Source organism: Osmerus eperlanus, chromosome 22 (assembly GCF_963692335.1).
Source record: "Osmerus eperlanus chromosome 22, fOsmEpe2.1, whole genome shotgun sequence".
Classification (NCBI taxonomy): Eukaryota; Metazoa; Chordata; class Actinopteri; order Osmeriformes; family Osmeridae; genus Osmerus; species Osmerus eperlanus.
This window is the reverse complement of record NC_085039.1, coordinates 8,061,652-8,074,136: the sequence shown is the minus strand read 5'-3', so window position 1 is coordinate 8,074,136 and position 12,485 is coordinate 8,061,652. Positions and strand designations below refer to the sequence as shown.

Sequence of the window (12,485 nt, the reverse complement as noted above, 5' to 3'; positions counted from 1 at the left end):
TTAATTCAGACTATGAATAGGTCAACTGTTGTTTTCAGTCTTTCGTGAGCCCTTTCACCTGCCAGGTGAATCTGACATCTGGTTGCCAGCTAACATACCCGCACGCTGTCTCGCTAGCATTACACAAACGTTCTTGGACTGTCTGACAGAAACCCCCAGGCTCTCTCAACCAGCCATGAAATACGGTCTTTTATTGAGCCGCGTTGGGTTGTGAGACACTGATATGGTACTGTAATCATTGTTCGGACGCAGGTCGACCCTTTACAAATGAATAAATGAATGGATTTCGAGCCTTAGAATAGTTATCATGGCATACTTTTATATGCTTGATACTTAAAACCAAATGCAGGCCAATTACTGTTTTGCTTTTATAATACAATACAATGTTGACATTAGGAACAGTCTGTCTTGGAAAATTGTGGGTAGTGGGGTGGGAGAGAAGATTAGTAGAAAAATTCAGACAGGCAGGAAGAAATAGGGTAAAGTATCAGTGGCCTATACGATCTGTTAGAGTTTACAGTAGCCATGTTCTTCATTGAAATTCCAGTCTGCGTATTCAGTTATTAACAGTACCCTTACGATAATAATAATAGACTTCCATTCATCAAAACATGGTTCTTGCCATTAAGGGTCTTTTTAGGAATGTACACATGCTGTGAACTTGGTGGGGACATGGATTATAGTCAAAAGCACATCAAGCAGCATTGACCACCAATTTGCTACAGTAGCTTCACATTACAGGACAGACAAAAAAAAAAGAAGATTAATAACCTAAATTATGAGGATGGGAGGGAATGTCAGTAAAAATGGTCAGAAAATTCTTTACATAAGAGAATTGTAATATTAATATGGCTTTTCCAGTATGGATGGTGATTGTGGTCAAGTGTTCATCCGTGGCCATACTGGAGAATGGAAATGTTACAGGGACCCTATATGTATATAGGAATATTTCTCTCTCCGTCCTTCACTTTGGTCCTGGTCTTAGGTGGAGGGGTTCTTAGGCGGCGCTAGACACGGCCAGTTTCTTCAGGTGGTCCATGAACACCTGTAGGCTGACATCATCCGTGAGGATGGGGGCACCGGACTCCTGGCAAAGGGGGGAGGAATAAAAAGGGATGAGTCTCACCACGCCTAGCTCTTTAACCGACGAGACCTCTCGAAACAGCTGGTTAATAATACACGTCATCCGAGTGCTGTCCAACAAGCTTCATTTGGAGTCTCGATGGAGAAGGGAGAGGGGGGGATTCGGGGGCGGGGAGGGGAGGATTCGACCGTACCTGTCCCCAGCCGTAGGCGTTGTTGTGGGTCTGTGAGGGGTTGACCTTGGACAGCAGGAAGCGGGCCTGCGAGCCGCCGTGCTCCGTGTCCACGTAGCGGGGCATGGGGAAGCGCGTCTGCAGGATCTCCTGGGCGTCGTCCAGCGGCGCCTGCAGCAGCTGCTTGAAGTTCTCGTACTCGGCCATCTCCTGGTAGCGCGCCTTGCGCCACTGGGCAATGGTCTGGGGAGGAAAGGAAGAGGATGGGTCGTCAAGTCAATGAGCCTCTTTGGCGCTCATGTCCAGATGTTCGAAGGGGCTGTGGAGAGACTGCGGGAGGGCAGCTGAGGTCAGATTATATAGATTCTTTGTATTTACAAACACTTTCTGCGAAAAGGGACCACCAAGTTATTGACATGCCATCTGTGCAAAAATGCACTTAGCATTTCACACAGGCGCACAGCGACATTTCTTTAAAAACTTTTTTTTTTTTTTTTTTTTTTTTAAAGGCCCACAGCCGTGAAAATGGAAGTAATCCAAAAAGTCGCTTGACACAGGAAGTTCGAACGCGGGGGGCCGCCCCGGTGAGGAAGTCTCACCTCTCCGTGGTAGATGACCAGCTGGAAAAAGGTGTCCATGAGGAGGATGCGGTCAGGCAGGATGCTGCTGCTGTCCAGGAGCACGGGCTGCAGGAGGGGGGAGGGGGGACACAACATGTCACACCTTCCACCTCAGACAAGTCACGTTTTACAGCAATATGGAGGGAAGACCATATCACTACTGTAGGAATTTGTTCTTTTCGTATACCGTTATAATAACGGCTTACTCGTATAGAAATGTTTGGTATGATATGATAGTGTGTTCCATCTGTGGTTTTGTTAGATAACATGAGAAGAGGGGGAGATGCATTTTTATCAGCGGTGCACTACAGGAAACAGGAAGTGACTTAAGCTTGCGTCCTGCTGATTGGTTAGTCTGACTTGGGGGTTCTAGGAAGGTGATTGGTTGGCAGGCTGACCTCTGGTGGGCCGTGGAAGGAGTACGAGTAGAGGATGGGCTGGATCATGATGAGGGACTGGGTCAGGTCCTGGCGCACAAAATGGTGGCGGTAGTAGGACGACTCATCTGGGCTGTTGTTGAACACCTGCAGGAAGGGCGACCGCCTCAGGTGGAACATGAACTGTGGAAAATGTAGAGGTTATTATTACGATTACTACTTTTGACGGATTTCATCGTTTTTTCAATTTTCACGAACTGTAATTGTGAAAGTGTCACAAATATTGTCAAATCGATCAAAACAAAAATCCTTAATATTAAACTTTATAATGTGTCTCCAAACTTTTGACTGGTACTGTATAATATCATTTTGCCCATTTCAATCACATGCCTGCTTTAACATCCATCAACTGTTTAGATGTAATCGGCGTTCAAAGCATGACGGTATTTCTACACAGTGTAGGAGCGGTTTGCAGTTCCACAAGATACCACAGGGCGGCAGCCTTACCTGTGGGTAGAGTGAGAGAGACTCCGACAGCTTGAAGGAGGTGGAGTCGTCTTTGTTGAACTGACCGAACTTCTGACACTGCGGAGACAAAAACGTGCAGCGTCAGTGTGTTGAACAACCGTAACATAATAATCTCGTACGTCAATGAATCTATTGTCCTCGACTTCTATTGAACTACTCCCAGTTGGCGCTGAACCATATACTGACGTCAAACGATACCGGTCGCGTTTTCCCGGGACGGGGGGGACGATTTGCTAAACGGGGATTGGTCGGCGGGCGACCGTCACTCACCAGGCGAATGAGCTGTCGGTCCAACCAGCGCAGGACGTCGGGCCCCTCCTCCGACTCGGCCCGGAACACGCCCAGGCGGGCCATGAGCACGGCCGAGGCCTCCTGGTCGAAGGATGTCTCGATGTGCTGGATCTGTGACTGGGCGTCGGCCCAGCTGGGGAGGGGGCGGAGGGAGAGGGAGGGAGGGAGAGAGGGGGCGGAGGGAGAGGGCAGAGGGAGAGAGGGAGGGAGAGGGCGGAGGGCAGAGGGAGAGAGGGAGGGAGAGGGCGGAGGGAGAGGGAGGGAGAGGTGAGTGACGGAAGAAGGGAGGAGGCTGCGTGACGCGTGTAAAAAAAACATGCACACACAGCAACTAAATGTACACATGCCACATCACGCCCTCGCACGCCCATGTTTGAACAGGATGGGCCAGGTGCCACGTCCTCGTTTGTCGAGCAGGGCGAAAACTGACAAGAGCCACACAGTCTGGGAGCGAGTGGCGAGATGAGAGAGAAAGAGACGCGTCGAGAAAGGAGAGTGACACGGAAGAGAGAGTGAAAAAGGAAAGAGTGACCCAGAGAGAGAGGGAGATGTGGGGAGGGGGGGAGGGCTTACTTCCTGGCGATGGTGGTGACCCTGATCCTTTTCTGGGTGTTGGAGTGTTGGTACTGGGTGACAAACTGCACCGCCCCTCTGCCGCCCTGCGGGATGGGCGCGTTGTGCTGCAAAACAACAACAACAACAACAACAACAAGTCAGAGGTTGAGAAACACAACACGTGAACGTCTGCCATCGACGACAGATTCCCAGCTAGACAATCCTAGTCCAGGGCCTGAGGGAGATGATCCCGCCGGCGCGGGTAATGAGATCCTGCCCGGAGTACGAATGGAGACGACCCGCCTGTGGCCCTTCCTCCACCCCTCACAGTGAGGAGGCTCTGCACTAATCTGATCAGCGACATGGCATTCATCAACCCAATCCCGTCAGGATACCGATTGCTTCAAAACAAGGGAGGGCGAGAGAGGCGGGAACGACGGCCATTCAGAAGTATAAACCATCGTCCGTTTTCCGTTGATTCGATTATAGGAGGGATTTCTGTTGTGACTTCATTGCAGACAACACTCAAAAACAAAACAAAAATTTGAGTGGGATTGAGGAGATGGAGGATCAGCGGGGGACAAAGGCTAACTTTTTTCTTTTTCTTTCTTTTACTGCAGCAACCGTCAAGTACCTGGTTCACGACCTCGAAGAACATGGCCAACGTCGAGGAGGGATTGAGGCCGCAGATCTTCCACTGGGTCGTACCTCCGATCCCCATCTCCTGGAGGACACGCAACAACAAAAAAACATGGGTCGATGGAAAACACAGTCATACTGATAAAAAGGGGAGTTATAACCAAAAGGGTTAGGTAAATCAAAAATGCTTAAGGTGTTCAATGAAAATCCTTTAATGGGAGGAGGGTGATTGGAGGACAGGAGAGGTCGGGTTGGAGTTTGCGCCGTCGAGGGACTCACGTTCTCGGAGACGCAGGGACCCTTGGCGTTGAGGGACACGCAGGGGCCGATGGCGCCGCTCACCTTCAGCTCTCTCGACGTCTGCAAAGAGAGAGCGAGAGAAAGGACAACTCAGCTTCCGTCCGACAACGGATTCAACACCCGAAGGGGGGGAGTCTGTACAAAATTAAAGCTATTTTTTTGTATTTTCTCACCCCCCCCCCCCCCCCCTCCCCATCACAGAAAACACGTTAGCGATAACCTTGCCCGGACAGTGAGCGCGTCTTACCTTGACTTCCAGCGTGCCTCCGAAGGCCATCCGGAACTCTCCATTGTAGTCCTTGCTGAAGACCCTCTGGAAGGTCTGCTTGAAGAGCGAGGTGTTGAACGAGTCGCCCATGACGACGTGGCCCCTGGAGAAGAAGGAGGAGAAGGAAAACTTCAAAAGGCTGTGAAGTTTTGGTACATATCAAACAAATACTAAGTTGAACAGTGTCGGGAAATATGCAGGATACAAACATGCAGGATAAAAAAATTTAAATATATGAAAATTAGTTTCAAACCAGCCTTTCAATAGCACACTTCCACACTCTTATGCTAAACCTCAGTATCACTATCCTTTGTTGTAGGAGTACAGCTCTTTAACAGTTTGTGAGTACCATATCATGTGGGTACCATATCATGAATAGACAGTAGCACTGTGTCGATTAAAAGAAATGTATCCAGAGACATACATCTACCATGTGTTTCCATATCCATCCAGCTGTATAGAGACACAAATGTAGTCTGGTTATCTGGGCGGTACTGACCCGGTAAGGTTGGCGCAACACTTCATCTCCAGCAGGCCCATCTGGTCCAGAGCGCAAGCGTAGATGTCCATGCAGTGGCCGTTCACCGCCGCCCGGTTCGCCAGAGCCTCGTAGTACTGCGCGCACACACACACCAGCAGAAGGACTTGGTTTAGTTTAAGCCATGGAAACAGTTGTTGGGTTCTTGAACGTTACCCTTGAGCGTACCTTAGCAACACGGTATAAACTGTGTTGTTTCAAAGCACTCAGGTGCACCTTTGGAGTTTTTTTGAATGCTACCCACAGATAAATCCAAAGTTATTGAAAAAATATTAACATTTGTAAGACTTTGATAAACCACATAGAGCGGAGGAGCTTGATTGGAAATGCACAGGAGTTTTAATTAACACCATTTCACACATCACTGACAGCATTAGCATTGATTGCAAAATAGCGTGTTATCAGGTCACTCTCCGTTATCACGACCGTTAGCGACCGGCGCCCTCACCTTGGTGGCCTTCTTCAGGTGCCGTGCGTTGTCCTTCTGGATGTCGTGCCAGGAGCGGATGGGGGTCTTCAGCTCGTCGCCCACCACCATGCCAGGGCCCTGGGTGGGGGGGCCGCCCGTGAACAGCATCACGCGGGCCCCTGTGTTGGGGAACGTGCCCTAGGGAGAGGGACGGAGGAGGGCTGCGGTCAGTAAGGGTGGAGGGCGTACAGCACCGAGGCCATCATTGGGAAGGGGGTATGTATCGATAGTAGAAACCTTGATCAGCAACGCTGCTATTGGCTGCTCACATAAGTCTATGGCTGCTCACCATGGCCAAAAAGAGCGCCCCGTTTTTTCCACAACATGCGCTCGAATGATTTGAGGATACCCACCCCCCCCTCCCTAACCTGACAGCCGTTGCGTTACGTTGGGGTCAACGGTTTGTTTCCGGTTTAAAAGCACATCGTCTGTCTACGCCCCTCAAAGCGGAACAGTTGCCTTCACTGTTGATTCCTCAACCCGTACTGAACTTGAGCTTCACTAAAGCTTCAAAGAGATGTCACTTGCCTGAAGGAGGGAGTTGCATAAGCACATGCGCTCGCGATGGAAATGTTGAGGGGAAAAATAAGCAACGGGGGTGTATGGTGAAAGTGAAATAAAAAATTGGGGCATTTAACATGTGTTGAGTATAAGTGACTCCTAGTTGACCACGTGGAGAGAAAGGACATGTGCCATCATCAAATGTTGCCAGCTTTGGAGAAAACAACAGATCCCCGCCCCCTATCTGTTCCATAACAGGACAGAACAGAGAAGAACACAGAGGCAAAGAGAAAGAGGTTCACCTTTGAACCGTGGACATCCAGTACAAAACGTAACACTTTGGAGATAAGTGTGCTATCAAGCTTGTGTGTGTGTGTGTGTGTGTGTGTGTGGATGCCATGTGGCACATCGGAGAGGACAAGGTTCAGTTTAGGAGGGCGTGTTGGAATGTGTGTGTGCGTGTGTACCTCCAGCAGCCCCACGGCGATGGAGAGAGCTATGCCGGTGGAGCGAAGGGGCCGCTTGCCCTGGGGAACAGGCCAGGGGTCTCTCTGGAGCTCTCCCAGCAGGTCGGTCAGGTTCATGTCCACCCTATGGACCGGCTGAAGGAACCTGGAGGCAGGGGGGGGGCCACGACATGCAGGATTAGACACGACAGCCCAGGCGGTTTAAAGCAGTTCTTTCGACTCCTTGTGACTCGACAATGGAAGACTCGTCTCGGTTTGGGTTCTGTCGCTCGTTTGAGCCAGTCATGTCCGAATCCCGTCGCATGACTTCTTTCTTTAGTGGCCTTTCCACTGGTCTCTGGGAGCGAAAGCAAGTAGTTCTGCAAGTGTGTTTGTGTCTAGGCGAAGCGGCTTTCACACGGCAGTGAAGGGGCGGCTGGCTTCTTACTTGCAGAAGAAGGCTGCTGCGTCGTGGGGGGCCACGGGACGACCCTGCTGGCCGGAGGCAGCCGGCTTCATAAGTCCCAGCATCTCCTGGAACACACACACACACAAATACAATGATATGTGAACATCTCATCAACGATGTTGATCTTGTATCACGGCACCTTTTTAAGCAGTCATGCTTTGTTGACACCCATAAATAGGTTAGGAGGACTAAAACGCTCTTACGTAAATGCCATTTAAAATTTCCGAAATTGAAACTGAACACGGCTAAACGTTTCCCATAAACATCCACTCCTCACTGGAGCAAACTATCCTAGGTATGGATCATATAACCCATTCATGTGGTCGAAATTTACGTCGACTGGTAAAAATCCATTCTTATCTAAGAGGTTGACCTGGATAGGCTCAATGCCTGCCATTCCATTGCCCTCGCATTGGCCTTAGAATTCCTCAAAAGCGATGAAACTCAACTCCTCACAAAGAGGAAATGAGGGGAGTCTTTTCTACCCATTGTATTTCTCGAATTCAATAGATCCTGAACATTGACCTAGATCACGTCCTACACATTCTCGGAACCAAATGCGGAGACCATTTGGTTCCACTCCTACCAGCAAAAGACGGATTTAAAAAAAAGACAACTGACCCAAAAGGCCTTCTCCCGAGCTGCACTTGATTCTCAAACAATGAAAACACAGAGACACAATTCAACATTTGTGCAAACCCCCCCCCCCCCCCAACCGAAGCGGGATGGCACGCACAGCGCCCAAACACACCACAGATGTCCCTGCCCCATACCTCCCCCCCCCACACACCCAACCCAACCGTCCCCCGCTCCGACTCCCCCCCCCCTCCCCCCTCACCTGGATCTGCTTGGAGGAGAGCTCCTTGGTGCCGCGGAACACGTAGCTCTTGGCGATGCCCTCGCAGCTGAGCTCGTGGACCTGCACCATGCGTCCGAAGGTGATGAGGCCCACCAGGGCGTCGGGGGGCAGCAGGGACAGGGACATCTGGAGGGACTCGCGCAGCGCCTGCAGGTCCTCCTCCTCCAGGCAGGTGTCCACCACGTACAGGAAGATGAGCGGGGTGGGGGGGCCGCGCTGGAGAGGCAGGGGAGGGGGGGGGGGGGTCAGCCCACGGGGGTTGTGTGTGTGTGTGTTTGTGTGTGAGAGCACGTATGTGGCCCTTCAATGTGATAAGACTTCTCTAGAACAGCCGAGTCAGTGTTATCGGCGATTGTAAAATGACAAATGTGGCCCTGGCGATATTTTTGACATTGTAGTTCAATATGCACTTTTGTAAAACTCTCTCTTGGAAGTCGCTTTGGATGAAAGCGTCTGCTAAATGCATAAATGTAATGTAAATGTAATATCTTCTCCGGCCTCAAAAGCACTGAGCCTAAAACCTCATTCATATTTAATTGTGTATTTCTGCTTGGTGCGTAACAAGAGCCGAGCAACAAACAAGCACATTTCTGAAAAAAGCTCAAACACACCAAAAAAATAAGTTTTCAGTTGGAACTTCGTTCTGATGATGCAATACACGTAACATGTATGTGAAATGGCAGCAGATGTTTATCGAAGGTCTGAGGTATGTGTGTGTGTGTGTACTGTACAGTTTGTCCCTGTATATTGTGTCAGGTTCAGAGTACAGCCTTAGTGTTCCATGTATGCATCTACCTGAACTATGTACTCGATGGTGGAGAACTGTGGCATGAGTTCAGCTGGTTGGTTCACGTCTGAAATGCCTGCATAGGATGGAGGGAACTGTGAAACAAGGTCAAAGGTCAATTAGCCACTTGTACTAAACAAATAAAGACTTGCACATGCAGCCAATAATTTAGCAGATAAACAATGATGGAGCATTAAATATATGGCTATTGTAAAAGGAATCTCTTTGATGTGGGGCATACGACCAATCATTTGACAGTGACGAAAATGTAATTGACAATGTAATTGACAGTATTTCAGCTACTTACTGGGTTTCTTTGGAAGCAAAAATTGCACGCCCATATCTTGGCTCTGAAGTCGACTTGGCTGCAGACAAAGCAACAAAAAAAGGTGGTTGTCAATAAAGGGCTGTAAAGTATTAACAGAAATATTTGACATTTTGTACTCTAATACATCATATTCACCAGGCGTGGATGCCGGCAGCACACCTATACCAGTGTTGGCTACCACAACATTCTTTCAATAACTCACATTTCTTTGAGCATGGGTGCGCAAATTCCATTAATATGCAAATAAATACAGGTTCCTCCGCATCTTTGGTTCCACTCAGTGTGGAATCAAACAACATACCAAAGTCTGTGTGACATTCATATTAACAACACCACCTGACAAAACTCCTTTGAGCACATTTCCCAAAACTCCACAGATGATGCCAAGTCTTAGACAAGACCATAAGAATGACTGACAAAGGGATTTTCCCATAATGATCTCTTCCAACCCCAAGATCTTTCATAGCAAATTCCCTTGACGCAAATCCCCCCCCCCCCCCCAAACACACTCACCATAGCGGGTTCAGCACAGCCTTGCAGTTGGCCCTGCTGCAGAGGACGGGTTCATACTGGACTGGCGGCAGGTCAGGCCTCTCCTTCAGGGGGGTGAAGAGGCAGGAGACGGGCACCACCAGCCTGGTGGCCTCCAGCCGGCTGGAAGGCCACAGGTTCCAGCTGAAACGTACGCCGTCCCGGTCCTCGTTCTGTTGGATGAATTCCTGGTAGGTCGCCATGACTGTTTCGAAAGGAGAAGGGAAGAAGTACAAGAGACAAGAGGTTAGCCCATTGGCTAACGTACTTTGGGTAGCATCCGTCGGCTCAGCGTCAGCCACAAAGTACAGTCGGCTTTGGAACTAGTCCTGAGAGAAGTCTCTGTCAATGACAGCCAAAAAAGACCTACCCTGTAGGGCTCGTCAACGTCTACAAAAACTAGCTTCGGCTTTATTAGTCCTCCCCGATTCGTCTTTCCTTCTCAAACTGCTTTTAGATACTGGCTGGAGAGACGGAGGAACGCTCTTTTCATGAGGTTTCCTCCACTTGCGTAGGTGGAACAAGCGTGACGACGATGGGTGTCATCCGGAGAACCTGCTCTGCATGTTTTTCATGAATGAATGCGAGTGAATAGGAGACCTGGGAACTATTTTTATGCACCGGCATCACAAATATTGGTCACTCCTTCCGTTTACGCTTCAGCCCAAATGGTCAGGTATGCAGTGGGTGTTACACACTGCTCAAAATAATGATCTACATTAGGTAGACCATAGTTACAGCTATATCAACTACAGACTGACAGGTCATCAAGGGCAAGGCTATAACAGGTTGACAATTCCCTATTGCTTTCCTTACATTATTGCCATTGGTATGTATCAGAAGTGGTCAGTTCTAGTCTATGAACGTGTTCCCATTACATATAAAATATGGGAGATTATATATCTATCTATTTATCCATCCACACACACTTTCCTTTCCCCTCAGAGTCAAAGTAGAACCTTTGGCAGCAAACAATGGCTGGGGTGCGAGCACTGACTACAAATAGTATTGATTTTGGGTTTACACAACCTGATTAATTTAAACGGGATTTCCTGAACTATTTACAGCCCTTCTTACAAAATCCTTACCAAGAAAAAAGTTTAAGACCCAAGAAATGACGACTTAAAAGTCCAAGTTCAAAAGTGTACCTAAAACTAATAATGTATTATTATTTATTAAACAGCAAATGTACAAACACGTACAGTTGTATATAGAGAATACAACCTAATTGCATTAAACAGACATGTTAGGTTCAAACCGTTAGGGTTAGGTAGCATAGCCTGCGACAGTCATAGAAACAGCGTTACTCTCAACCCCAGTGTAAGACCCACAGAGACACGCCTATTTGTGAAAATTAGAAATTAGCATAAAAAATAAAATCCCCCCCAAAACGGAAACAATTAATACGATTATTGTTAGCATGAAGATTGATTCTGTCTTGTAGCACATAGGTTAAGGATAAACAGGCCTAACCCCGTTTTGTCGGCGTTCCCTATCCGCTTGTCGAATGCGAAAGAAGTGGCCTACTTTTGCGAATTGATACGGGCGGAAATACCGGAGCTACTCACCTCTTTCGTGCTTTCGGTCGTAGGTCCAGAAGAATACAAATAAATATGAGACTGTTTTGATCGATTTACATCAGCATCTGGCGATAAATGCCGACGGGCAAACAGAATGAGAGACACAAGACTCTGGGGGTGTTCCCCGGCCGGTTCCTGTACTTCACTAGAATGACGTGTTACTACAAATCCACCACTTTGCTATTGGCTCTCCCTTCTGCGATGTCATTACCCTCGTTCTTCGACTTATATTACAAGGTCCGCCGTACAGGCGGAGTTATCGACATTTGCATTCTTTTTCACGAAGACAGGCTGAGAACCCCGCCCGTGCAGGTTATGGGTAGATTTAAAAACACTTTCCCTCACCAAAGGTATTCATGGGAAATTGAGTTCACATAGATAGACTACAGCACTGCGAAAGGAAATAGTCCTCAGAAGTTAGAAGAAGACCGTGCTTGAACCTCAACTGATTGAGTAAATTTTTGCTTTTGAATTGTGCCCCACCCTCACACCGTATAATAAGTGTCTCCACCAGTTTTCAACAGAAAATGTAGGCCTTTTATTATTTGGATTTTTATAGAACTGAAGCCACTGAATTTATAAACACGCTGACAATAAAAACGTAACCGCTCAACAGAAAAACGATTTAAAACTCAGATCCTCTCTAGGTCCCTAATCACTTCACCCAGCCACTTCTCATTTATTGTATTTGTATCATATGAATTGCACTACTTAGTATAATGTTACATAAAACAATAGTATTTGATTTGTCAATTTCATGTTTGATAGATACCCGACTGTACAGTCTAAATTGCTTTATGTAAAATAGTATTATTTGTTACGTTATTGAAGTCTAACTATTTCTGTACTGCAGGGGAAGCCTGAAAATCAAGCATTTCCTTATAACTCTAGGGCTAATAACTGTGTTATGTAAATCTTGAAATGTGACATGCTTACCAGAAGCATCCACAGGACCCCCTCATTTACATGTAGTTTACATGACATTTGTTACCCCTGATTGCTTAAAAAATTTAAAAAAGGAACTGTTGATATATATGTGTGCCCCCTTCATTTTAACATACAAAATAAATCAAATTCTGGCAATCCTCCTGGTGCTGACCAGCCTACTCATTCGACATGATCTACAAAGTGCCAGAATGACAC

General features: G+C 47.8%; 1 protein-coding gene across 2 annotated transcripts; it reads right to left on the bottom strand.

Annotated features, from left to right (window-relative positions):
- Positions 1–299: 299 nt before the first annotated feature.
- On the bottom strand, positions 300–11,499 carry sec23b (SEC23 homolog B, coat complex II component). Of its 2 annotated transcripts, none has more exons than XM_062448067.1 (19): positions 11,331–11,499; positions 9,745–9,967; positions 9,211–9,268; positions 8,912–8,998; positions 8,096–8,332; positions 7,237–7,322; positions 6,810–6,954; positions 5,821–5,979; positions 5,334–5,449; positions 4,814–4,937; positions 4,546–4,626; positions 4,262–4,351; positions 3,646–3,752; positions 3,052–3,205; positions 2,761–2,838; positions 2,275–2,436; positions 1,856–1,942; positions 1,278–1,499; positions 300–1,087 (listed from the first exon to the last, which is right to left on the bottom strand). In XM_062448067.1, the coding sequence occupies exons 2-19, from the start codon at positions 9,963–9,965 to the stop codon at positions 998–1,000; spliced, it is 2,304 nt and encodes a 767-aa protein (XP_062304051.1). In that variant the 5' UTR covers positions 9,966–9,967; positions 11,331–11,499; the 3' UTR covers positions 300–997. The 2 variants fall into 2 exon arrangements, with proteins under 2 accessions (XP_062304051.1, XP_062304050.1); XM_062448066.1 differs by lacking the exon at positions 11,331–11,499 and adding an exon at positions 10,133–10,274.
- Positions 11,500–12,485: the final 986 nt, after the last annotated feature.

Excerpts from the sequence above, each read along its gene's own strand:
- sec23b (XM_062448067.1), bottom strand. The coding sequence starts at position 9,965 with ATGGCGACCTACCAGGAATTCATCCAACAGAACGAGGACCGGGACGGC. Across the intron at positions 3,206-3,645 it reads GTCACCACCATCGCCAGGAA|CTGGGCCGACGCCCAGTCAC; the intron begins GTAAGCCCTCCC and ends CCCCCTCCCCAG. Across the intron at positions 1,500-1,855 it reads TGGTCATCTACCACGGAGAG|ACCATTGCCCAGTGGCGCAA; the intron begins GTGAGACTTCCT and ends TTTCCTCCCCAG.